This window comes from Pelobates fuscus, chromosome 2 (genome assembly GCF_036172605.1).
Source record: "Pelobates fuscus isolate aPelFus1 chromosome 2, aPelFus1.pri, whole genome shotgun sequence".
In the NCBI taxonomy this organism is placed as follows: domain Eukaryota; kingdom Metazoa; phylum Chordata; class Amphibia; order Anura; family Pelobatidae; genus Pelobates; species Pelobates fuscus.
In genome coordinates, this window is record NC_086318.1 from 451,845,438 (window position 1) to 451,869,949 (window position 24,512).

The following is a 24,512-nucleotide window of genomic DNA, read 5'->3' on the forward strand; positions in this document are numbered from 1 at the left end:
CCCCTTTTATGTTGCATTAGTGAAATAAATGAACTGAAATAAGTATCACCTGTATATATCTATAAGGACCCTATTCTTCTGCCAACTACATGTGCAGAGGTAGCAGGTGTAGTTACACTGAAAGACACAGCCAGGCAGGGCGAAACCGATTAAATGAACCCTTTAATGATACATGATGAAAATTTTCCGCCACGCTTGTCCTTCACTTACGGACAAATGATTGCAAATCTCAGTCATGCAGTATTTGCTTAGCAGGGACTGTTTCCATGCTGGTAACCCCAGGTATTATTTGATTTCTGGGGTTCCCCCTGTCACCTGGGGCTAGAATTAGTGGCCCCAGACTGACTGATGGCTTGTTGTTTGCAGAACTCAAAGTCAGCACTTCAAACAGGGATTCAAATTACAGTTGTTAAAATGTGGTGTAAACAGGGTTAAATCCCTGCTCACACCAGGAAACCCAGGTGTCATTAGAAACCTGTTGCTCCCCTCTATCAGCTGGTGTTATTTTCAGTGGCCCAAGACTGACAGATGAGCTGCATGCAGAGCTTAGGCTTTGTTAGCAGCCCAGCAAAATAAATTAAGGATTACAATTGGGATTTATAATTCGGTTTAGAATAAGTATTAGGTTTATTATTAAGCTTATGTTTAAGATTCAGCTTAGAATTAACTTAGTATTGGGATTAGGTTTCAAATTTGGCTTCAACTTAGGATACAGATAGGATTAGGGTCAGCATGGGAATCCCACTACTCACACCAGCAGAGAGAATCCTTCTAACACCATTGCTAGGGTATGGGTTAAGTTTAGGGTGACACTTTCATGTCTCAGTTAGTAGAAGCGCCAACTTAAAGTGATGAGTGTCTAGATCTTGTCATAACTAATAATGCTGACTTATCTTCCAATATTTAAGTTGGGGAGCACCTGGGAATTTGTGAACATTATGGTATACTTTGATATTAACTAAATAAATAAAACGGTATAGGTTTTATAAAAACTTATTTTGAAAAGGCTTATTTCAATAGGATAAACGCATCTGTCCAAATAAAATCTGGCAGGATATATTCACTGGCAAAAGTACAGAGGATAAACGGTAGTTCTACAAAAGTACATTTCTCAATACATACCATTGGGAAACAAATATAAAAGAAGAAAATTAAAACCAATGTGGCTTAGTACAAGGGTCAAATGATAAAAGATATGAAATCAGAGAGGTGGGATGCATACAACCAACAAATATAAGCATGCCATTGGGGCTTACAAAAGGGCAATTAGATTGGCTATGAGATTTTCATTGACAATTTTAGCCAGAGAGAACAAGACCAACCCCCCCAAAAATACATTAAAGCCAAAAAGTTAAGAGTGAAAGTGTTGCTCCATTAGAAAGTGAGATGGTGAGTTAGCTGATTGTAAGTACCACATGATTACATGTCCTATATAAGTCTTTTCAGTTTTATGAATGTTTGTGTCCTGATGAAAGCTCCCCAGTGGAGCTGAAACGTCAAATTTTTCTTCCGCAATAAATGGAGAAGTTATCTTCTGGAAAAACTTGAGTGCCGGTATATATATATACACACACACACACACATACACACACTTTCATATATAATTAGCTTTTCCGTCTATTATAGATTATAAATTAAGCCATATGTAGTCCAGACCTTATGTGAATCTCTCGGTGTCCCGAGACAGTTAATAGTGTTGCTGTAAAGAATTCAAATGATGGTCTTCTGCACAGTATTGATGATGGCTGGTAGTGATGGGAGTCAGACCTCTCCAGCCGCGTTTTTCAGCTTCGGCGGCTTTCTCAATGGATAAATCTATTATATGCCGAAATCGGAATAAAGCTACACATTTCTTATTATGGTGAACAGAGAGAGAAAGGAAACCGCGCCCTTATTTTGATACGAACATACGTACTCAAATCCTTATGGTCGTATAATGGTAGACCTATTTAGCAGAGCTAAATACAGAGCTCTGCTGTTTTAGCGCGTAGACGGAATGATCCCCGTCCTAGGATAAATATGAGGTAGTCCACGTCTTGATGGTCTCAAACAGAGAAAACAGACAGGAAAATCCACATAGTGTAGTATATACTGGTATAAATATAAATGGTAAGTGAATAGAAAATATCGTACTCACATTTACTAGAGCGTGCCTCGCTCTAGTTAATAGCGCATAGGTGGTATAATCCCCACCAAGGAATAAAGATGTAAACCAGGAGCAAAATATAATGGAAATCTCAGAGTAGTAAAAAAGTTAAGATTATAACTATTTATTATACATATAAATCAGTAAAAAACAATATATATAGAGTACTCAATGAGAAAGTCCATAAAAAATCCACTTTACGCGTTTCACCTATAGAGGCTTCTTCAGAAGTGTGGATGAAGTCCTGGTAATGTCCAAATATATATGCAAGACAATAAGAGTAATTAGCTTCATGTGGTAGAGAATTAGTTTACTTACTGTATCCTGGTTTCGCGCGCGCTGTCAAACCGGAAGTGACGCGGCGCCATATTAACCAATCATAGGCTTAAGGAAGTGAGTTGTTCTAACCACCGGTGGAACGCACGCGTCATACCGGAAGTGACGCGGCGTATCAGGACGGTGGTAATCTATGCGTTTCAGCGTGTAACGCATGTCCTAAACGGACCAATCATGGGGCCATAATAACCTTCCATGCATCAAGGGGAAATACTGTCCGCATGTCTGCATTAGCAGATTCAATACAAATGTCCATGGAAACACTGTTTGTGTGTATGCCTCAGCAGATTCAACACAGAAGTCCATATTCAAAAGAACAATTGGCATATCGATACAATGGCTCAGCATATAGTATTCTTAAAGCAAAAGCATAATTCAAAACAGAATATGAGCCAAAATAGTGCGATCTGATAGTATGTGGTACAAAAAAATACACAAATAAGACATAATAGTAGTGTCTGAATGTAAAGAAAATTAGGAATTAGAAATTAAACAGAAACAAACATAAAAAGCTGTACTAATATAAATACAGAGCATACATATTAATATTTTCAACAATGTGTGCGTATTAAGGATACATGAGATGCACATAGAATGTGAGTGCAATCACAATTAGTAATCAGCATATACATATGTATATATAAGTATAAGCATCCATATAAACTGAAAAGAGTAGAAAAAGGTTATATATATAATTGACACTGTAAACCACATGAAAAATAAGTGGTAATGATGGATAAAAAATATATAAATAAAAATAAGTATAAAAATAAAAATAAAATTTAAAATGATGGAAATAAAAGAGAGACCTGTAATATAAATCGGTGACCATATACTAAAATGCAAAATGTAAGAAACTTGATGTATGCATGCATATATATACATATATATACGAGAAAAACATAAAAAACGAAGGGTATCGATATGCCAATTGTTCTTTTGAATATGGACTTCTGTGTTGAATCTGCTGAGGCATACACACAAACAGTGTTTCCATGGACATTTGTATTGAATCTGCTAATGCAGACATGCGGACAGTATTTCCCCTTGATGCATGGAAGGTTATTATGGCCCCATGATTGGTCCGTTTAGGACATGCGTTCCACGCTGAAACGCATAGATTACCACCGTCCTGATACGCCGCGTCACTTCCGGTATGACGCGTGCGTTCCACCGGTGGTTAGAACAACTCACTTCCTTAAGCCTATGATTGGTTAATATGGCGCCGCGTCACTTCCGGTTTGACAGCGCGCGCGAAACCAGGATACAGTAAGTAAACTAATTCTCTACCACATGAAGCTAATTACTCTTATTGTCTTGCATATATATTTGGACATTACCAGGACTTCATCCACACTTCTGAAGAAGCCTCTATAGGTGAAACGCGTAAAGTGGATTTTTTATGGACTTTCTCATTGAGTATTCTATATATATTGTTTTTTACTGATTTATATGTATAATAAATAGTTATAATCTTAACTTTTTTACTACTCTGAGATTTCCATTATATTTTGCTCCTGGTTTACATCTTTATTCCTTGGTGGGGATTATACCACCTATGCGCTATTAACTAGAGCGAGGCACGCTCTAGTAAATGTGAGTACGATATTTTCTATTCACTTACCATTTATATTTATACCAGTATATACTACACTATGTGGATTTTCCTGTCTGTTTTCTCTGTTTGAGACCATCAAGACGTGGACTACCTCATATTTATCCTAGGACGGGGATCATTCCGTCTACGCGCTAAAACAGCAGAGCTCTGTATTTAGCTCTGCTAAATAGGTCTACCATTATACGACCATAAGGATTTGAGTACGTATGTTCGTATCAAAATAAGGGCGCGGTTTCCTTTCTCTCTCTGTTCACCATTATTTTATCACAAGGTGGGGAATCCTTGTGCTGGTCACTGCTGCCCACTTTACATCACTCGTACTACTATAGCGAGCGCCTATACCTTGTTTGTTTTGTACCCATTGTATTTCCCCTTTTAGGCAGCCCTATAGATACCACAATATGACATTGTTTGAATATCGTGACAACTACAATATAGATATAGATGATATCTTTAATAACTTGGATGATCTAACGAATCCAACTGATAACGAATTGTTAATCATATTTGATGACCCACAAGAACTATTAAAAGAATTGGAATTTTCTCTAATAAAAGAAATGAAGTTAAGATGGGAAATAGCCACTCTAACTAAGTACATAAACGAAAAAATCACCCCAAGAGGTTTAAGGTTATTTAAAATGCCCACGTCAGATACTGACAATAAACCATTTATGGAAGAATGGTATAATCATTTGGAGTTCTGTACTTTTGGACTTATGAAAAGTCTGATAAAGGTAAAAAATGAAAAACTTTTAAATCTAGACAAAAAGATCAACAATCTAAGGGATCAACTTATTCCATTTGCTGATACTGAAATATACTATAATCAAACACAAAAAATTAAAAAAATAGTTGAAAAAATTGAACTAGACACTAAAAAGATCAAAATCACGAAATATAATAGAGATAAACACGATTATGCTCACAATCAAATTCGCACATACAATGCAAAGAAAACTCACTATCAGAACAACAGAAACACAAATTATCACCAATACACTAACACTGAATTTAGACAGAAGAGACCATACAAAGCAACGAGGGACAATTACCAATCTCACACTTATCACCTACAGAGATCCCCAAAGAGACATATTAAGAGATCTTACAATATGCATCACTGGGAAACATCTCCAGACAAACACTTCCAAAAAAATACTCTTCAGAAAAGTACTTTTCAGAATGGCACAAAAAACCCAGCCGTAATGTCTAAAAAAATTTCGGCCCGCACTAAGTTTCCAGATTACAACAGAGAAGGTTTACATTATAATGATGAAATTCATTCTCACCACACTGATACACCATTAATTGTGAGACCAAAAACTCACAAACACACTTATGCACCACCGTCACCACAACAAAGATACATGAAAAAACGACGTTACTCTTGGGAAAAAGTCACCACAAAAAATCACAAAAAACATGAAGAACGCGAACCCAATACTCCAAATGATTTGATCACAAAAAATAGATACAATGTGTTATCTTTCTGTGAGCCATTCGATGAAACTTCTTTTTTAGAAATCCCATTCAACAGGGAACGTCACACAAATCTTATAAATATCACTCCAATAAAGAGTCGAAAGAGAGACCTAGAGGACGAAGATCAGGGAGAAGACAACAAAAAAGGTCGAATGGAAAGATCTTAGCATCAAACCATTCACCTACAGGCATATTTAATCTATCCAATAAAAATCTAAATAAAATGGAAATAGACGTTTTAAAAAAAGGCCTTAAGTTTGCCCCAACAAGACCATATAACTCCTTCATGACTTTCATAGATATCAACAAATTCGTTAGAAACGCCACACTAAAAAGATTTTTTACTGTTAACTCTAAAAATGGACAAGCTAGCTCCACTAACAATCTTACAGATATTCCAAACAATAAATATATAAAAAGTAACCTAAAAAACAAGTCCAGTTTTTATCCTGCACACTATAAATCTAGTGCTCTCGAAATCTTTGAGAAAAAGGTTGGGAGAGACATAAGAAACTTGGAAAACAATAATAGATACAAAGACAAAGCAAATTTAAATAAAAACGAGAAACAAACTTTAAAAGATTTGTATAATGATAAATCCATTGTAATCAAACCGGCAGATAAGGGTGGAGGTCTAGTGATACTATCAAAAGAACAATATGAGGATGAAGCCAACAACCAATTAAATGACTCTACCACTTACACTAAATTAAAAGTGAATCCCACTGCAACCATAAAAGAAAAATTGACATCCTTTCTAAAAAGAGGATTAAATAATGGTATTTTAGATTCAAAGGAATTCCATTATATTAATGTTACGCATCCAAAAATTCCGGTCATCTATTTTCTCCCTAAGATTCACAAAGATATAACTAAGCCCCCAGGACGTCCCATCGTTTCTGGGATTGGCTCTGCACTTTCCAACTTGTCAGAATACATAGATATTTTACTTCAGCCATATGTTATCCAATCCAAATCTTATCTTAGGGACACTATAGATCTTTTAAAGAAACTTGAAAAAATTACTTGGCAAGATGATTTTTTATTCGTTACTTGCGATGTTCAATCATTATACACCATCATACAACATGACAGAGGGTGCAATGCAGTTAGAACTGTTTTAGAAAAAGCTAAGCTTATGGAACAAGAACAAATTAACTTCTTGATTGAAGGTATTAACTTGATTCTTAACAATAATTACTTCTGGTTTAAGGATTCTTTTTACTTACAAAATAGAGGAACGGCCATGGGTACTAGATTCGCGCCCAGCTATGCCAACCTCTTTATGGCTGAGTGGGAAGACAGGTTTATTTGGAGTGGGCATGGCTGGACGTCGAATCTAGTATCCTACTCCAGATACATAGACGATCTTATTTTTATTTGGAAGGGTACAATAAAGGAGGCACATGATTTTATCCAATTTTTAAATTCCAATCAAGAGGGTATTATTTTAACTTCAGAAATAAACAATAAAGAGATTACTTATTTGGATCTGAATATTTATATTAAAGACGATGCTATTCACACTAAAACCCATTTTAAAGACGTTCATGTCAACAATTATATTAACACAAAAAGTTGCCATAATAAAGTCCGGCTCAATAGCATCCCAAAGAGCCAAATCACTAGACTTAGGAGGAACTGTTCGGACAATAAAGTTTTTTTAGAGCAGGCGAATAAAATTAAAAACTGTCTGATAAATAAAGGTTATAATAAAGAACAAATAGAGTCTACCATACAGCAAGCATTGGAGATCAACCAAAAAGAGCTCATACATAAAACAAAACCCCATCAACAAAACCAAGTCAATCTACCTATAGTATTAGATTACAATGATAAAAACAAACATCTAAAAAGAATAATGAACAAACATTGGCACCTCCTAAAAGAAGACCCTATTTTAAAAAGTATAATTCCAAATAAACCACGTATTGTGTTTAGAGGTGCTCCGAATTTAAAAATGCACCTGACGAACAACTACACTAAAGATCAAATAGGAGGTAAACCCATGAAGGATTTTTTACCCCTCGCCAATGGCTTTTTTAAATGTAACAATTGCATAGCTTGCAAAAAAACAAAACCAACAGAAAAAAGAAGGTCCACTTTTAAGTCAAATAATAATAATAAGATTTTTAATATCAAAGAGATTATCACCTGTGAAAGCAAAAATGTCATTTATTTATTGGAATGCCCTTGTGGCCTCCAATACATTGGTCGCACCATTAGACCATTAAAAATACGCATAGCAGAACACTGTAGAAACATTGAAAAGAAATACGAAAAACATTCAGTGTCTGCTCACTTCTGTAAACACAACAATGATCCCAAATTTCTCACATTTATGGGAATTGCTATAGTAAAAAGCCATTGGAGAGGAGGCGATTTTATTAAAAAAATTGGCCAAAAAGAGATGGAAGGGGTATTCAAAATTGATACATTACATCCCAACGGATTAAATATAGACTTTGATCTTTTTAATTTTTTATAAGATTTTTTATGTCCGCTCCCTATATATATTTTTCTTATTTATTATTAACCAGTTGCTGTTTTTTTCTCTTTTTTTCTCTTTTTTAATAGTATAAATTTTTTTATTCCCATCCCCTCTCCTCCTCTTTTTATACCCTTCGTTTTTTATGTTTTTCTCGTATATATATGTATATATATGCATGCATACATCAAGTTTCTTACATTTTGCATTTTAGTATATGGTCACCGATTTATATTACAGGTCTCTCTTTTATTTCCATCATTTTAAATTTTATTTTTATTTTTATACTTATTTTTATTTATATATTTTTTATCCATCATTACCACTTATTTTTCATGTGGTTTACAGTGTCAATTATATATATAACCTTTTTCTACTCTTTTCAGTTTATATGGATGCTTATACTTATATATACATATGTATATGCTGATTACTAATTGTGATTGCACTCACATTCTATGTGCATCTCATGTATCCTTAATACGCACACATTGTTGAAAATATTAATATGTATGCTCTGTATTTATATTAGTACAGCTTTTTATGTTTGTTTCTGTTTAATTTCTAATTCCTAATTTTCTTTACATTCAGACACTACTATTATGTCTTATTTGTGTATTTTTTTGTACCACATACTATCAGATCGCACTATTTTGGCTCATATTCTGTTTTGAATTATGCTTTTGCTTTAAGAATACTATATGCTGAGCCATTGTATCGATATGCCAATTGTTCTTTTGAATATGGACTTCTGTGTTGAATCTGCTGAGGCATACACACAAACAGTGTTTCCATGGACATTTGTATTGAATCTGCTAATGCAGACATGCGGACAGTATTTCCCCTTGATGCATGGAAGGTTATTATGGCCCCATGATTGGTCCGTTTAGGACATGCGTTCCACGCTGAAACGCATAGATTACCACCGTCCTGATACGCCGCGTCACTTCCGGTATGACGCGTGCGTTCCACCGGTGGTTAGAACAACTCACTTCCTTAAGCCTATGATTGGTTAATATGGCGCCGCGTCACTTCCGGTTTGACAGCGCGCGCGAAACCAGGATACAGTAAGTAAACTAATTCTCTACCACATGAAGCTAATTACTCTTATTGTCTTGCATATATATTTGGACATTACCAGGACCTCATCCACACTTCTGAAGAAGCCTCTATAGGTGAAACGCGTAAAGTGGATTTTTTATGGACTTTCTCATTGAGTATTCTATATATATTGTTTTTTACTGATTTATATGTATAATAAATAGTTATAATCTTAACTTTTTTACTACTCTGAGATTTCCATTATATTTTGCTCCTGGTTTACATCTTTATTCCTTGGTGGGGATTATACCACCTATGCGCTATTAACTAGAGCGAGGCACGCTCTAGTAAATGTGAGTACGATATTTTCTATTCACTTACCATTTATATTTATACCAGTATATACTACACTATGTGGATTTTCCTGTCTGTTTTCTCTGTTTGAGACCATCAAGACGTGGACTACCTCATATTTATCCTAGGACGGGGATCATTCCGTCTACGCGCTAAAACAGCAGAGCTCTGTATTTAGCTCTGCTAAATAGGTCTACCATTATACGACCATAAGGATTTGAGTACGTATGTTCGTATCAAAATAAGGGCGCGGTTTCCTTTCTCTCTCTGTTCACCATTATTTTATCACAAGGTGGGGAATCCTTGTGCTGGTCACTGCTGCCCACTTTACATCACTCGTACTACTATAGCGAGCGCCTATACCTTGTTTGTTTTGTACACATTTCTTATTATAAAGTGCATACAGTGTTAGACTAGTTTCCTGAGGAGAGGAAAACTAATAGATAATGGGGATAAATAATGTATAAATAGCCGCAGCGGCCATCTTGGTTGAGGAAAGGGATAATAAGATCGTGGCAGGGGCCATCTTAGAGAGGAGTGTAATAAGTAGCAATATTAGGAGGGGAACAAGTAGATATAAGAAGAATAAAACAAACATGATGTCTTAAGAAAAAAAAAAAAATGATGTCTTAAGAGTCTGGATAGAAAGGACATATAAAGAACATTCAAATAATTAAGATTTGGTAAAAATCAGGATAAAAAAAACCAAAACAAAAACAACCCACAAATAGTTGTATAGTAAAAAGTGAATAATAAAAATTACAAAAAATTATATATATTTATTACAATGATAAAGGTGCATTCCTGGATTTGAAATTCAGTTAATTGTGCAAAAAAAAAAAAATTAAAAAAATAATATCAACGTTTCGACCTCTAAAAGGTCTTTCTCAAGATCAGAAGATTGCAAACTGTAACCGTGAAAATATATATATATATATATATATTTGTAGATTAGTGTTCAAACTCAAGGAAATCGGTCTAGATGAAAATGCTTGTTCTTGGGTAGAACATTGGCTTAAAAACAGAGTACAAAGAGTTGTCATTAATGGTAAATTTTCAAGCTGGACAGAGGTGGCAAGTGGTGTCCCTCAGGGGTCTGTTCTGGGACCCCTTCTATTTAACATGTTTATAAATGATCTTGAAGACAGCATTGAAAGCCATGTATCAGTGTTTGCAGATGACACAAAACTTTGTAAAATAATACAATGTGAGCAAGATATTACTTTGTGCAGAGCAAGCATGTCAAACTCAAAGTGTGGCACGGGCCACATAAACAAGGTTTATGTGGGACACACACTCACTCCCTGACAGACAGACACAGTCACACACACACACACACTTTTCATTATTGCTCCTTACCTTATGGAGCAGATGGGGGGGGGGGGCATCCTGCTCCTCACTGCTTCCACGCGCGGTTCAGTGATGCCAGAATATGACATCATATTCCGGCGCCCGGCCTCACTTCAGTCGGCGCGCGAGGGAGCAGTGAGGAGCTGGAAGGCTGTGCTCCCTGGCGGCCCTCCTCCCCAGCCGGGTAAATGTTAGCAGAGTAGGCACCTGCAATATAGGGGAAAGCAGGTGCCTACTCTGCTATAACACTAAGCATACACTCGCGGCTCGCAAAGATGGTCCTTGTGGGCCGCATGCGGCCCGCGAGTTTGACATGCTTACTGCAGAAAGATTTAGTTAGACTGGGGGACTGGGCACTCAAATGGCAGATGAAATTTAATGTTGAAAAATGCAAAGTTATACACTTCGGCATAAAGAATACAAAAGCAACGTATACCCTTAATGGAAGTGAATTAGGGATAACACACGAGAAGGACTTGGGAATTGTTATAGACAACAAACTATGCAACAATGTGCAATGTCAATCAGCAGTAGCCAAGGCCTGAAAGGTATTGTCACGCACGAAAAAGGGCATTCATGCTTGAGACGAGAATATAATTGTGCCTCTTTATAAATCACTGGTAAGACCACATATTGAATATGCTTTGCAGTTTTGGGCACCTGTTCTAAAGAAGGATATTATGGCACCAGAAAAAGTGCAAAGGCGGGCTTCAAACTGAATAAAAGGAATGGAACATATCAGCTATGAAGAAAGGTTAACACATTTAAACCTCATTAGTTTAGAAAAACGTCACCTGAGAGTGGATATGATAACATTATACAAATATATTCGGGGCCAATACAAACCATTGTGTGGAAATCTATTCACAAACCGGACTTTACATAGGACACTAGGTCATGCGTTTAGACTGGAAGAAAGAAGATTTCGTCTAAGGCAAAGGAAAGGTTGTTTTACTGTAAGAACAATAAGGATGTGGAATTCTCTGCCTGAAGAAGTGGTTTTATCAGAGTCCATACAGATGTTTAAACAGCTACTAGATGCATACTTGCAAAAACAGAATATTCAAGGATATAATCTTTCAATGTAGGGTAATAGCTTCTTAATCCAAGGATTAATCTGACTGCCATTCTGGGGTCAAGAAGGATTTTTTTCCTAGCTTGTTGCAAAATTGTGCTTCAAACTGGGTATTTTTGCCTTCTTTTGGATCAACAGAAAAAAACAAATGTGAGGAAGGCTGAACTTGACGGACGCAAGTCTCTTTTCAGCTATGTAATATTCATAAATCAAATAGGCACTTACCAATGAACGTGAAGTGAATCTCCACTAGCTGATAACCTCGGAAGTGAGGAGAGACCACGTGTGACGTCATCACGTTGCGTCACCACGGTAGACAATGTGGTAACTAAGTAACCGTTGCGATAGGCAACCAAACACCCATGGTTCATACAGCTAGCCTAAAGCTAATCTTCAGAGACAGAGGATCATGTGGGGACTGCAAGTAACACAAAGTGAAGGCCGTAAAAAAAAACCAAAAAAACAAAAAAAAAAAACCAAACCATGTGTCAAAAAGTGAATCAAACCATGCAAAAAGTGAAGAATAGCTTCCTCCATGCCCCAACTTTAAATGTATATAGGATTCTTAAAAAGCATAGAGTCCCACAGATATAACAAAGTGACAGTGGGATAACAATCCATTATTAATAGTCTATTAATAAAGCAGGCTAGGCAGAAAAAAGTCTCTATATATCTTGCTTAAACACACTCATATTGTATAAACCATACACCGCAACATTAAATATATGTGCATGGAAAATTTAACAAAATGATAATCACTAAATTCAAAAAGAATAGATGAAAATAAACAAACAAATGAGTGAATAAATAATACATTAATCTATAATCCACAATAACACAAGGTAGTCTCTACACAAGGACCAGTTCCATCTTTCAGTATATCAATGCCAGCAAAGAAGTTAAAGTGAGCATATCTACTGATCTAATTGCAAATACCTAATCAAGGTACAATTTAATATGGATGTAAACTTATAGAAACATAGAGAACATGCGGAGATACAGTGCTCAAATGGTGTATCCAATAAGCCTCACGTTGCAATAATGCTCGAGATCTGTCCCATCGTCAGAAAATGTTTGGCAACAGGTTTATCAGTCTTTTCATCCCGGTAAGCAGTGTTGATGGTTGAGCGATGGCCTTGAATACAATCTAACCATAAGATCGGTCTTGCCAACGTATGCCAGCCCACATGGACAAGTAAATCACATGGTCCATAGTACACGTTATATAGTGCTTAATGGCATATATTTTGCCACTATGTGGGTGTGCAAACGTATTCCCTCCGATCATGTGGCTGCAAGTGACGCAGCCTCCACATTTAAAACAACCTTGTTTTATATAGCAATGAATAGGATCACCCTTTTCCAGCAAATCACAGAAGCTCTTATAGCGCAATATAGGCTTTTGTCTGATTGTAGAATGGGTCTATACATAGAACCACGCACCTTTCGGGTGTCCGTGTGATAGGTAAGAGGTAGAAACATGCCTAGTGTTCCAAGCAGAGTAGGCACCTGCTTTCCACACATTGCAGGTGCTACAACTTACCCGACCGGGAAGGAGGGCCAGAGAGGGAGCTCAGTGTTCCTGCTCCTCACTGCTCCCTCGCGCGCCGTCTGTAGTAAAGCCGGGTGGCGGAATAGGACGTCATATTCTGGCACCCTGCATCACTAAACCGCGCAAGAGGGTAGTGAGGAGCAGATAGAAGGACCCCAGGGAGATGCCCCACATCGGCTCCAAAAGGTAGGGAGCAATAAAAAAAAAAAAAAAAAAAGGTATGTGTGTGCAAGAATGTGTAGAACGACAAACGTGACTAGAGGCCTCTGACGAAGGTGCTTGACTCTATAGGCGTTTCAATTCTCTTTCTTTACACTAGACACGGCATGACACTCAGTTTGCCTCACCGTTTCTTTTTTATTTTTAAATAGACACTATGTTCCATTGATCTACCCCTTTAGTGGTCTAAGAGCTAATTTCTGGAAGGGAGGGATTACTACTGATTATTTAGTCTGCTAGATATTTATGCAGTATGTTACTACCAGTCTTCTTCACCCTCCTTTCTATGACTGCTTTATACCTTGCTATCTATTCATAGATAGGTCATTGAGCATTCTAAGCATCATGATATCTATGCTCTATACCTCCCAATTTATTTCCAGCTATATGGTCTCCCTTAGTTTTTGTATATACCTTATTTCATGGAAAGGAATGATTTTGTGTATATACACCTTATCTTTATGGAGTAGGTGTGCCTCTCATTTTATTATGTTTTGAAGTAGCACTTGGTTTAAATATTATTACTAGGTAATCGCCTGTTCATTCATGAAATAATTATATATGCTACCCTATTTAAAGGAGCATCTGACCATTCTGTATATTTTGGATTAATCTGTTGATATGAAGTGCCTTTGCACTATTAGAGGTAATAATTAAGCGGTAGCCTTAGGGTGGTATACCTAATTCATTAGGATAGCACTGCAGATATCTACTGAGCCAGACCCAATAAAGCTCAGAGTAGATACCTGCCGCTAAGTATATGCTGGTGATGCTTTTATACCACCCAGGGATTATGGAACATTTGTGTATCTATTTGTATTTTTAACTCACACTTTATTGGGATATCTCAACCTTTGAATTCAGTGTATATAGTATATCCCTACTAGCCTACTGTATATTTCCAGGCAACACAACTAGTCACATTTGTCGTTTGGCATTGTGACAAGCATTTTGTGTTTTCTCTATTTTTTCAATTGTTGGTCAGTGTTGCATTGGCTGTGACTGGACAGTGGAGTACCTGGAGGTGCATGGGAGGCATGCAAGCCACATGCTGATGTGCTCCACCTTCACAGGGTTTCAAGAAGTAGCGGGAGGATCAGATAGCGCCATTTGGGGTATACCAGAGTCTGGACTCCGGAGTCGCATATTGGCAGCGGCAATGTGAGTGGAGTCTGCTGTTGGCTAGAGGGCCCCCACCCGCCGATTTTAGGGCCCCCACCCGCCGCACAGGGGTGGGGGCGGTGGGGGGAAGGAGAGTAGGTCTCCCCCCCCTCCCCCTTAAACCACTATTGTGGACAGAAAGCGCCCCTGTGGGTTCGGGCTTCAGCTGTCAGCTGAAGCCACGCCCACAGCAGTGCTGACAGGCTATCAGCACACAAAGCGCGTTCACAGTGCTTTGTGTGCCGATAGCACGTCTGATGTATTCACCCAGAATGCATCGGACGAGAGGCCTTTTTAGGGTCTCTGAACTCGGAAGTCCCTCTGGTGGCCGTCTGATTGACTGCAACAAGAGATGTTCCAAGCTTCCAATGTAAACACTGCATTTTCTCAGAAAATACAGTGCTTACAAGAAAAAGGCTCCAGGTAGCTGTAGCACTCACCTAAACAACCTCATTAAGCTGAAGTTGTTCAGGTGACTATAGTGTCCCTTTAACTTTCTCCAACTTTTGTTTTTTTAAACCTAATTAACCCATTCTGATATTTATTCACTTCCTCTTGTAGTTTAATCATAAGTTAAGTGGCTGAAGGTGCTTGTAATGGAGTTACGTTGCCGACCTCAATTTTTTATTTTTTTTAACAGGACGTGATTTCTAAACTGCCACCACTCCCTCATTTTAAAGACCGCCTACACAAATATTATATTAAAACGTTCAGCTATCCTTGCTGCCACTAAACATGTCCACGGTTAAGCCATAGTCCTGATAGTTTTCACAATACGACCATTTGTTTGCAACTCACGCCGTCCATTGACATTCATTGAAAATCCACTCTAGCCAGCTAAAACTTGAAGGGCAATTTCTAAACTGCGACTGTGCCTTCATTGTTAATATTGCAGAGACATACTATGCATCAAAATGTAGGTCTGGGTCTTGTGATTCTCACAATATAAAGCTCTTCACTGTAGGATGTATAGTTTTTAAAATACGACCATTTGAAGATGGCAACTGCCAAAATACTTTGACATGTGCCAGGCTGGAGTAGCAAGTGATGTCATAGACAGGGCCTTTTGTACACCTGCTAATGTTTTTATAACTATGTTTTAATGTAACTGTGAAGCACTTTGGGCAACAAATGTGCCATATAAACTAGTGGAGGCAAGAACACTTCACACAATTTCCCCAGAAATTGTAGCTTTTCTAGTTTCATCTTTTTTGAATTTAGTGATTATCATTTTGTTAAATTTTCCATGCACATATATTTAATGTTGCGGTGTATGGTTTATACAATATGAGTGTGTTTAAGCAAGAGATATGTGTGTGTGTATGTGTGTATATATATATATATATTTTTATTTTTTTTATTTTAAGGCCTTGGCCTGTAGTTGTGGGAGGGGCTTGATTTCCCCTTAAAAGGGCTGACAACCCACTCCCAACTTATCGTGGATTGTCTGGCGAGTCTGAGGACTACTTCCGGTTTCAGTCCGCCATCTTGTTTCTTACCTGTTGTCCCTCGTGGTCCTGGCTCCGGTTCTACGCTTACCGGACCACTTTCCAAACCGTTCGTTATCCCATGGCCCCTTCCGGCGTCCTCGCAGCCCAGTCTCGGCACGGCTAGTGATTCCAGAACCGTAAATCACATACTTACCGTAAAGCAACGGTCGCAAAGTGATACGCTTTCACTGTAAGGTTTTCGTTTACTTTGGCCGTTCGGTTAAACTCTCTGTTCGTTAACTTACATAGCTGTTCGTCTATTTGCAGGCGCATTCGTTAAAACTTTTCCAGTTGGTTTTATACACACAGTTTGCCATACGTGTTAGTTTCGTGCTTTAAACGCACAAACGCAGTCATTCGTTTCTCTACTCTGTACGTTCGCATGTTTCATCAAGTCATTTCATACAAATTAGTTTCAAAATTTTGCAATACATACGAACGATTAGGTTAAACCATTATTCTATGCAGGGGAATCCTTTCCGTTCTGCAGTTTTAATAGCTATGAGACTGTTCACGAATTCAGCTGCTAGACCTGGTTGTCAAGTCAGATGCCCCCTATTGGTAATAAACTATATTACAGTTAAAATTAGGTGCTTATGAGTTGGGGTTTTGTATATAATTTAGACTGGTTGATATATCTCTATGTAACTGACTGTTGTCATGATGTTGTTTCCACAGGTTCATTACCGGAATTAAGCTTATGATCTTCAAATAACTTGGATTTGTGATAACTTTGTCAGAATATTTGCCTTATTAGGCTATTTTAGGTTTTACTATTATAACTTATAGTATTTCGTATACATTAACATTTCATTTTACTTGGGTGCCCTGGTCATACTGAGGGTTGCTTTACAAGCACAAAAACCGGTCATCTGCCTCTGTCATATTCTCATTGCTCGCCAATAGTATATGGTAGGTTCCTTGTTTTAATTTGGGCCCACGATCTGGCTCACTACAATGTACCCATAAGCAAAAATACTCATGCTAGTCCTATCCATGGGTCACAGCACATCATATACTGCCACCCTCTCGTTCATATTTTTCCGCTTAGCATCAGCCTGACTCACACTTTATCAGGTACGATGTCATAACCCTGTACATTTTATATTTTTAGTGTGGTACTGGCTTTCTGAGATTTAGGTTGTCCAACTAGGTTTCTGTTTCTGGTCTTAATCCATGAGGTAGTGGTCTCGCGAGGCCGACACCCATCCTCATAATCCGAGGTAAAACGTCCCTCAGGCCAAATCATAGTCTTGCATGGTCGCATAGAGAGGGCCTCCCATGTCACTCGCATTCTATCTTATGCTTTAGTTATCACCGAGAGGCCGACAACATTTCGGTGGTCTCATATTTCCCCTCGGGCCAACGCATAGGTAGCGCCTCTCATGCAGCTTGGCAATTAGTAGGGACTCCTCTGTCACGTTCTCAATAGCATAATTCTTTGCCGCTTGGCATCTAGCTAGCCTACCAGTACCCGGCCACTTTTGTCTCAGAATAGTAATGTTTACTGTGGAATCTATTTTGGGGTACACTTCTTTTTGCCACCTTAACCTAAAATTACTCAAAACTATGGTGTCCTGGATAATATTTCATCACTTTCCCGTAACAACCAAACCAACCATTATTAGAACTTCACGGCTCCATCCCTACGACATCGTGCTTTAAGTTTGCTTACTAATAACTAGGCTCGGCCTAAATGCAAACCTTTTTTCAGGACACTCCTTCCGTATAGGTGCAGCATCGGCAGCTTCCTCCAACTACATTCTAGCTCATATTATCAAGGCTATGGGACGCTGTAAACCCTCCTCCTATACTCTTTACATTACAAACCCAGTTTAAGAGTAGAGACAAGCTTTTCATGACTCGTCCAAATAAACAATGTTTTGTTATGTGAATACATTTTGTATGGTACTTTTCTTTTTGCCCACTTTTATTACAGGCCTACTGCTTTGTCGGTTCCGGCACGCCACAAGCGACTGGTGTCAATTTGTACATGTTTATTAGTTTAATGTATGTTATGTTACGTTACGTTACGTTACCTTTTTTCATTATGGCCAGATTGCCCCGACTACAAATATATACACGTTTACAGAGAAAGGAATGTGCAAATATGACATAAAATTAAACAAATCAAATTCTGCAGTTAAACCATTAGGGGCGAGTGTCTGTAAATGAAACACCCATTCCATTTTGGACTTGTCGAGGATGTTTTTTCATATTCTCTCCTCTCCAAGGGATAGTACATTTTTTTATGCCAATACACTTTAATGATTTAGGGTCGTTGTGGTGTATGGCAAATCCACTTTACCACATCTCTCTTCTGACTGCAATTCCCACTATACTAGCACACTCCACCAACAGAGTTGCCATATACACAAGGTTTTGCTAGATCTATATAAGGTCATCATGTTGACTGTCAGGCACGGATATGGTACACTGTAGTATGTAGAGTTTATATGCGATTTACCACCTGTAGCATTACACATGATGTGACAACCCTACCGCAACTCCAAATATCATCTACTATAATATGGCTTTTCCCTGACTGCAACTATCACTAGATGAATTCACCATACTAGCACTCTTCCCTGACTTCAACTCCCATCACTTGAACCAACCATGCCACCTTCCTGATTGCAACACCTACTACTTTCATTCACTATACTGCTGCTGACAGTGTGGTGCTCTAGAGTCTAGACAAATTAAACACAGCCTGGTGTAGAATAGATACAGTATTCATAAATGTATCAGAAAATGGAAATAAATCACCTGGGAGCTGACAATTCCCATTACTCTGCAATAGGTTAAGATTAAGTTATTTTATTGCCAGAAGGATGGTTACGATGGCACCACTGTTTTACTGGAAGTGAGGGGGGCCAAGATGGCGCCACTGTTGGCACTGAAGGGGATAGGATGGCACCAGTGTAGTGTTACTGGCAGTAAAAGGGTTGGGATGGCACCACTATTCTGTTACTGGGAAAGAGTGGGTTAAGATGACACCACTGTTACTGGCAGTGAAGGGGGGCTAAGCCAGTCAAGCTTACCTGAAGTCGATCTTGGATGTCACCCTCTGTTGGAATCCCATCGTCTGGATCCTGGTTCAATGGCTGGTATTGGTACCCATTGTGAACATCCTCTTCTTCCTCCTCCTCCTCTTCTCCCCCACTCCAGTCTGCAGGGGGGTCTTGGGGATCACTGAATTCTTCAGTTTGATTTGGTAAAATTCTTTCAGGGCCCATCTACAAACATTGATTAGACAGAAGACAATTAAAGCTGCTGGGTGTTACACTATGCTCAGTTTATGCACTGCCACATCTCCCGTGTCACTGCCAGGCCCGCTGTGTGCCATGCTAGCCTGGATGCATCACTGCCAGGCCCGCTGTGTGCCATGCTACCCTGGATGCATCACTGCCAGGCCCGCTGTGTGCCATGCTACCCTGGATACAGAGTGAATCACTGCCAGGACTGCTGTGTGCCAAGCTACACTGTGTAAATCACTGCCGAATTCGGAATGGTCTCCGGCTTGAGGGGGATTTGCCAGTATACCTTACACAGATCTATGGTGGTCAAGTAATCCCCCCCGCCATTTGGTCTAACAATTTGTCAATCCAGGGTTTAGGATAGGCACCTGTGACTGTTCGTTCATTGAGCTTTCGGTAGTCTATACAGAAGCGGTTCGTACCATCCTGCTTACGTACCAGAACTACCAGGGAAGTCCAAGTACTCTGGGAGAGTTGTATGCCTCCCAACTCCAGCATCTTATGGATCTCTCGTAACATGCTTTCCTGGAATGCGGTATGGCTGCTGCCAGAGCGGTGCATGTCCCTGGGTCTCGACCCGGTGAACAGCCAGTGTAGTGTAATCTGGTGCAGCAGTGAACATCTAGTGATGTCCCTGTAACAGTTGGGAGACGTCTTCCCTTTCTACAGAGCTAAGGCCTTCCCCTAAGCTAACCTGCTATACACTTCCAGGGGATGTGGCGAGCAGGTCGGGCAAGGGGAGGTGCTCATTGTCCTCTAAGGAGGAGGCGCATACTGCAGCTACCTCCTCGGGTCTTTCCAAGTAGCGCTTAACATGGTCACATCACATGGAAGGATGTTTGTGTCCTTTCATCCAAACATTGGGCTACGATATAGGTAGTGTCGCTAATGCGCTCCACTACTAGAAACGGCCCCTGCCATGCCCTCTAGAATCCCGTCTCTGGACCCGGAACTAATTTCTGATACGTGACCCCACGAACGCCCGGGAAACTGGTACCGCTGCCTATGCAACTTCCCGAACAGTTAGGAACACGTCGTTCGGGAGGCATAAACTACTAAACAGGGGAAGCATTCGGATGCTTACAGCCAGGATATGGAGTCATCTGTGTTCGTGCGAGAACCCCCGTAAGATGACCGTACGTTGCCTTGTTTCCTCTGGAACTGTTTTGGGGCATCCCCTTGTGGCCGACCGGTCAAAACTTCATTCGAATGGCGTTCCCGAACCACTGAACGGATATGAGTGATATTTTGGCAAGTGTGCGCTCATATCCAAGCTATTCGATGATGTGATGTTCGTGGGGTTCTGAAGTTATTAAAATGGATTTTTGTAGGGTTTTAAATATTGTAGATTTTTCTGTACCTGGGAGATAATGGAGTTATAGTTTTTTCTCATGCAATTATCTCAGACACATAGGATCTTGGGAGGAAAAGCCCTGTAATTTTGTGTGAGAGACCCCATGTAGGGGTCAATGCATAAAAGCTGTGTGCGGCCAGAATAAAGTCAGTTGTACTCCTAGAACTGTGTGTCGTCTAGTTGCTGGAGAGGAGGTGGAAGATCTATTTGGTGCTTTTCTTGTTCTTGATTTTACTCTTGGGTGATTCAGTGGAGAGAAAATCCCTGCTAAGACTAGGGCTCCGCTACAGTGGGGTTGGCTAAGTGCAATAGGTGGGATGAAAGGGTGGACGTCCTCCGCCCATCCTGGAATTTGTCAGCTAGAGGAGCTGTTTCTTCTAAGTTAAGGACCTCTGGCAGCATTTGGTCAAAGATTTGCTCCAACAGCATTAGTTCTAAAGCAACTGCTAAGGTGGTTGCCTGACACCATTGCATCCAGTGCATCGAAAAAGCCCATTCAGCAAAAGAATCCCCGATGCCTTTGTGTAAGCCGCAAAATTTCCTCCGGTAGGCTTCGGGGGTTACTGCATACTGAGCCAACAGTGTCTTTTTGACCCGCTCATAATTAATTAGCGATGTCCAAGTCGGGTACTGCCCAGTATGCTTTGGCTGCTCGACCAGAAAACTTCCTGCTTAAGATGTCTGAGAGTTTGCTCTGGCTTAAATATAATTATTTCACAGGCACAAAAAGTAGCACATAGAAGACATCCCAAAATACAGTTAGAACACACAGAAACCCCACGTGTCATACATCCCTGGATAGCATCTAGTCCGAGCCCCCAAGTGTGACGAATTGCACTTCGCCACTGGGTTTTGGAGAGGCCTGCTTGCCAGCCTCTTGCCCTGTGACTATGGCCACTGGGGTGTATTGCCCTTTAAAAACTCTATTTCTGCCTATTGGATTTTGGAGCACTGTTTCTGCCCCTTTAAATTGTACGGGTACAGTTCTGCACTTTTGAGATCTTCTTAACCCTCAATACGTAGCCTCGTCTTTGTAGGGAACTTCTATATTCACACTGGGGATTGCTATACTTTGTATACTCCCCTGGGCTCTAATCAATCACTTAGCTCTTTTAAGAGCTGTTCCTGTCACTCTCTTCTGGAGGAGAGGTCTCCCCTACACGGTCCTGAATATCAGAGGTTGATCCAGGGTGGAAGGAAGACGGTTGTGGAGTCTGCGGTGGTTGTGGTGTCCAGTGCGGTGCTTATGGTCCTCAGCGTCAGCTAGGAAACGTCTGTCAACAGAGGTGCCCAGACGGGGTGCCAGGTGATCAGTTACACCACGTTTCCAAATAGTTTTGACTGCCCGCACACGTGGGAGAAGCCCAAAATAGTTCCAGGGCGAAAGTGATCTTGGCTGGTCAAATAAACGGGGGCTCCCTCTGGCTCTTAGGGAGCAATTGTTCCTCATACTCAGTAGTACCTTCCCTCCAATTAGCGCTCTCCTGGCAAGTAAACAAAGGGAATAAAACAAGGGACAGGAGGGACTGAGAGGAGAGTGGCCGAATATAGTTCCAGGTGGGAGATAGCCAAGTGTTGCTGGCGACGTTCAGTTGTAGATCAAACCGAATGACTGCCAAGGAGAGGGCGTATCGGTTAGCAATTTGAAGAGGAACAAAAACGAAGTCCCTTCTCTCCAGCTCCTCGCTTACTGTCATACTCTGAGCGTGTGGACCATATGAGGAGATGCTGACTGTCCTTTCACAGAGATCAGAGTTGACAATCTCAGCCAATCCAATGCTTTCCCATAGGAAAGCATTGGATTGGCTGAGATCACCATTTCTGATGATCTCAGCCAAGGAGGCAGATCAAGGGCAGAGCCAGCACCAACAGACTGTAATAAAAAGATTGTAGTATTTTTAGTGGGACAATGAGTGGCAGATAGTGTTTTCAACACTATAGGGTCAGGAATACATATTTGTGTTCCTGACCCTATAGTGTCCATTTAAATAATTTTTGCTTCTGTTTAGGTAGCCCACGTGACTCACACAGCCAACATAATAAAATGGATTCATTTTCAATCAGATGTTTTCTATATACTGCTCTGTTAATTAAACTTTAAATCAATCACACACACGGGGCTCTTGCAAACTATTAACAAAGCAGGAGAGAATAGATTCTAAATTAAACAGAATGTGCAACAAAGAAAGTGTAAACATTACAGCTTTTTCAGGAAGTGTTTAGGAAGGCTGCACAAGTCGCATGCAGGGAGGTGTGGCTAGGGTTGTATAAACAAATGAAAGGAACACATTAGTGACCAGAACAACTACAGCTTATTGGATTTGTTTTGGTGAGTAGAATCATTCCCTTCAGGCTTTTTGCTGTGAACACTGTATTTTCATACATCCTTGTGATAACTCCACTGGCCACTCCTCAGATTGCTAGAGGTACTTCCTGGGGCAGTGCTGCACAGAGAGGAGCACTGCCAGTGTCTCCACCCTCTGCATGCGGAAACTGAACTTTCCTCATAGAGATTCATTGAATCAATTAATCTCTATGAGGAGATGCTGATTGGCCACAGCTGTGTTTGACTTGTGCTGGCTCTGCCCCTGATCTGCCTCCTTGACAGCTTCAGCCAATCCTATGGGGAAGCATTGTGATTGGCTCAGACCGACACTTCTGAGTATATCACCAGGCAGGTCAGAGGCAGACCCAGCAGGTGTAGACTTGAATACAAGCAAGATTTGACTATATTTAGGGAGGCAAAAGGGGACCCGGGAGTCTAGATGGTGGTTTTAACTATAGGGTCAGAAATACATGTTTTTGTTCTTGACCCTATAGTGTTCCTTTAATTTAACTCCCAAATGGTAGAAAATTGAGCAGGGAGACTGCAGGGGCATGATGTATACACTAGAGATCGACCGATTATCGGTTTTACCGATATAATCGGCCGATATGGATACCGATATTGCCGATAATACCTCCCAGGACCGCCAGGCTCATTACAAGCCTGGGGGGGCGGGCAGCAAGCGTTTACTAACCTCCCAGCAGCTCCTCCAGCTCCCCAGTGTAAATCTCGCGAGACCCGCGGCCAGCTCTGACGGCCGCGGGTCTCGCGAGATTTACACTGGGGAGCTGGAGGAGCTGCTGGGAGGTGAGTAAATGCTTGCTGCCCACCCCACTTCCCTCCCCTCCCCTCCCCCAGCTAAGCCAATGCCACTGGACCACCAGGGATTAACATATCCCCCCTCCCTGGCAAGGCAACAAGCAGGGAGGGGGGACAACAAAAAATAAAATATATATATAAACAAAATTATTTAATATAAAAATTAAAAAAAAAAATTTTTAATAAAAAATGCCCCCTCACACACACACACACACACACACACACACACACACACACACACACACACACACTATTATTATACACATACACACTGTGTATATAATTCAGTGTGTTTGTATAGTGTGTGTGTATATATAATGCAGTGTGTTTGTATATAATGCACACTATACAAACACACACTGCATTATATACACACACACACTGCATTATATACACACACACTGCATTATATACACACACACACTGCATTATATACAC

General features: G+C 39.9%; 1 protein-coding gene across 1 annotated transcript in view; it reads right to left on the reverse strand.

Annotated features, from left to right (window-relative positions):
- The window catches only part of MEA1 (male-enhanced antigen 1), a 45,772-nt gene that overhangs the window by 20,006 nt on the left and 1,254 nt on the right, over nt 1-24,512 (reverse strand). The window contains exon 2 of the mRNA XM_063441575.1: nt 19,360-19,554. Coding sequence (XP_063297645.1) covers nt 19,360-19,554 — 195 coding nt within the window. The remainder of the gene's footprint in view (nt 1-19,359; nt 19,555-24,512) is intronic.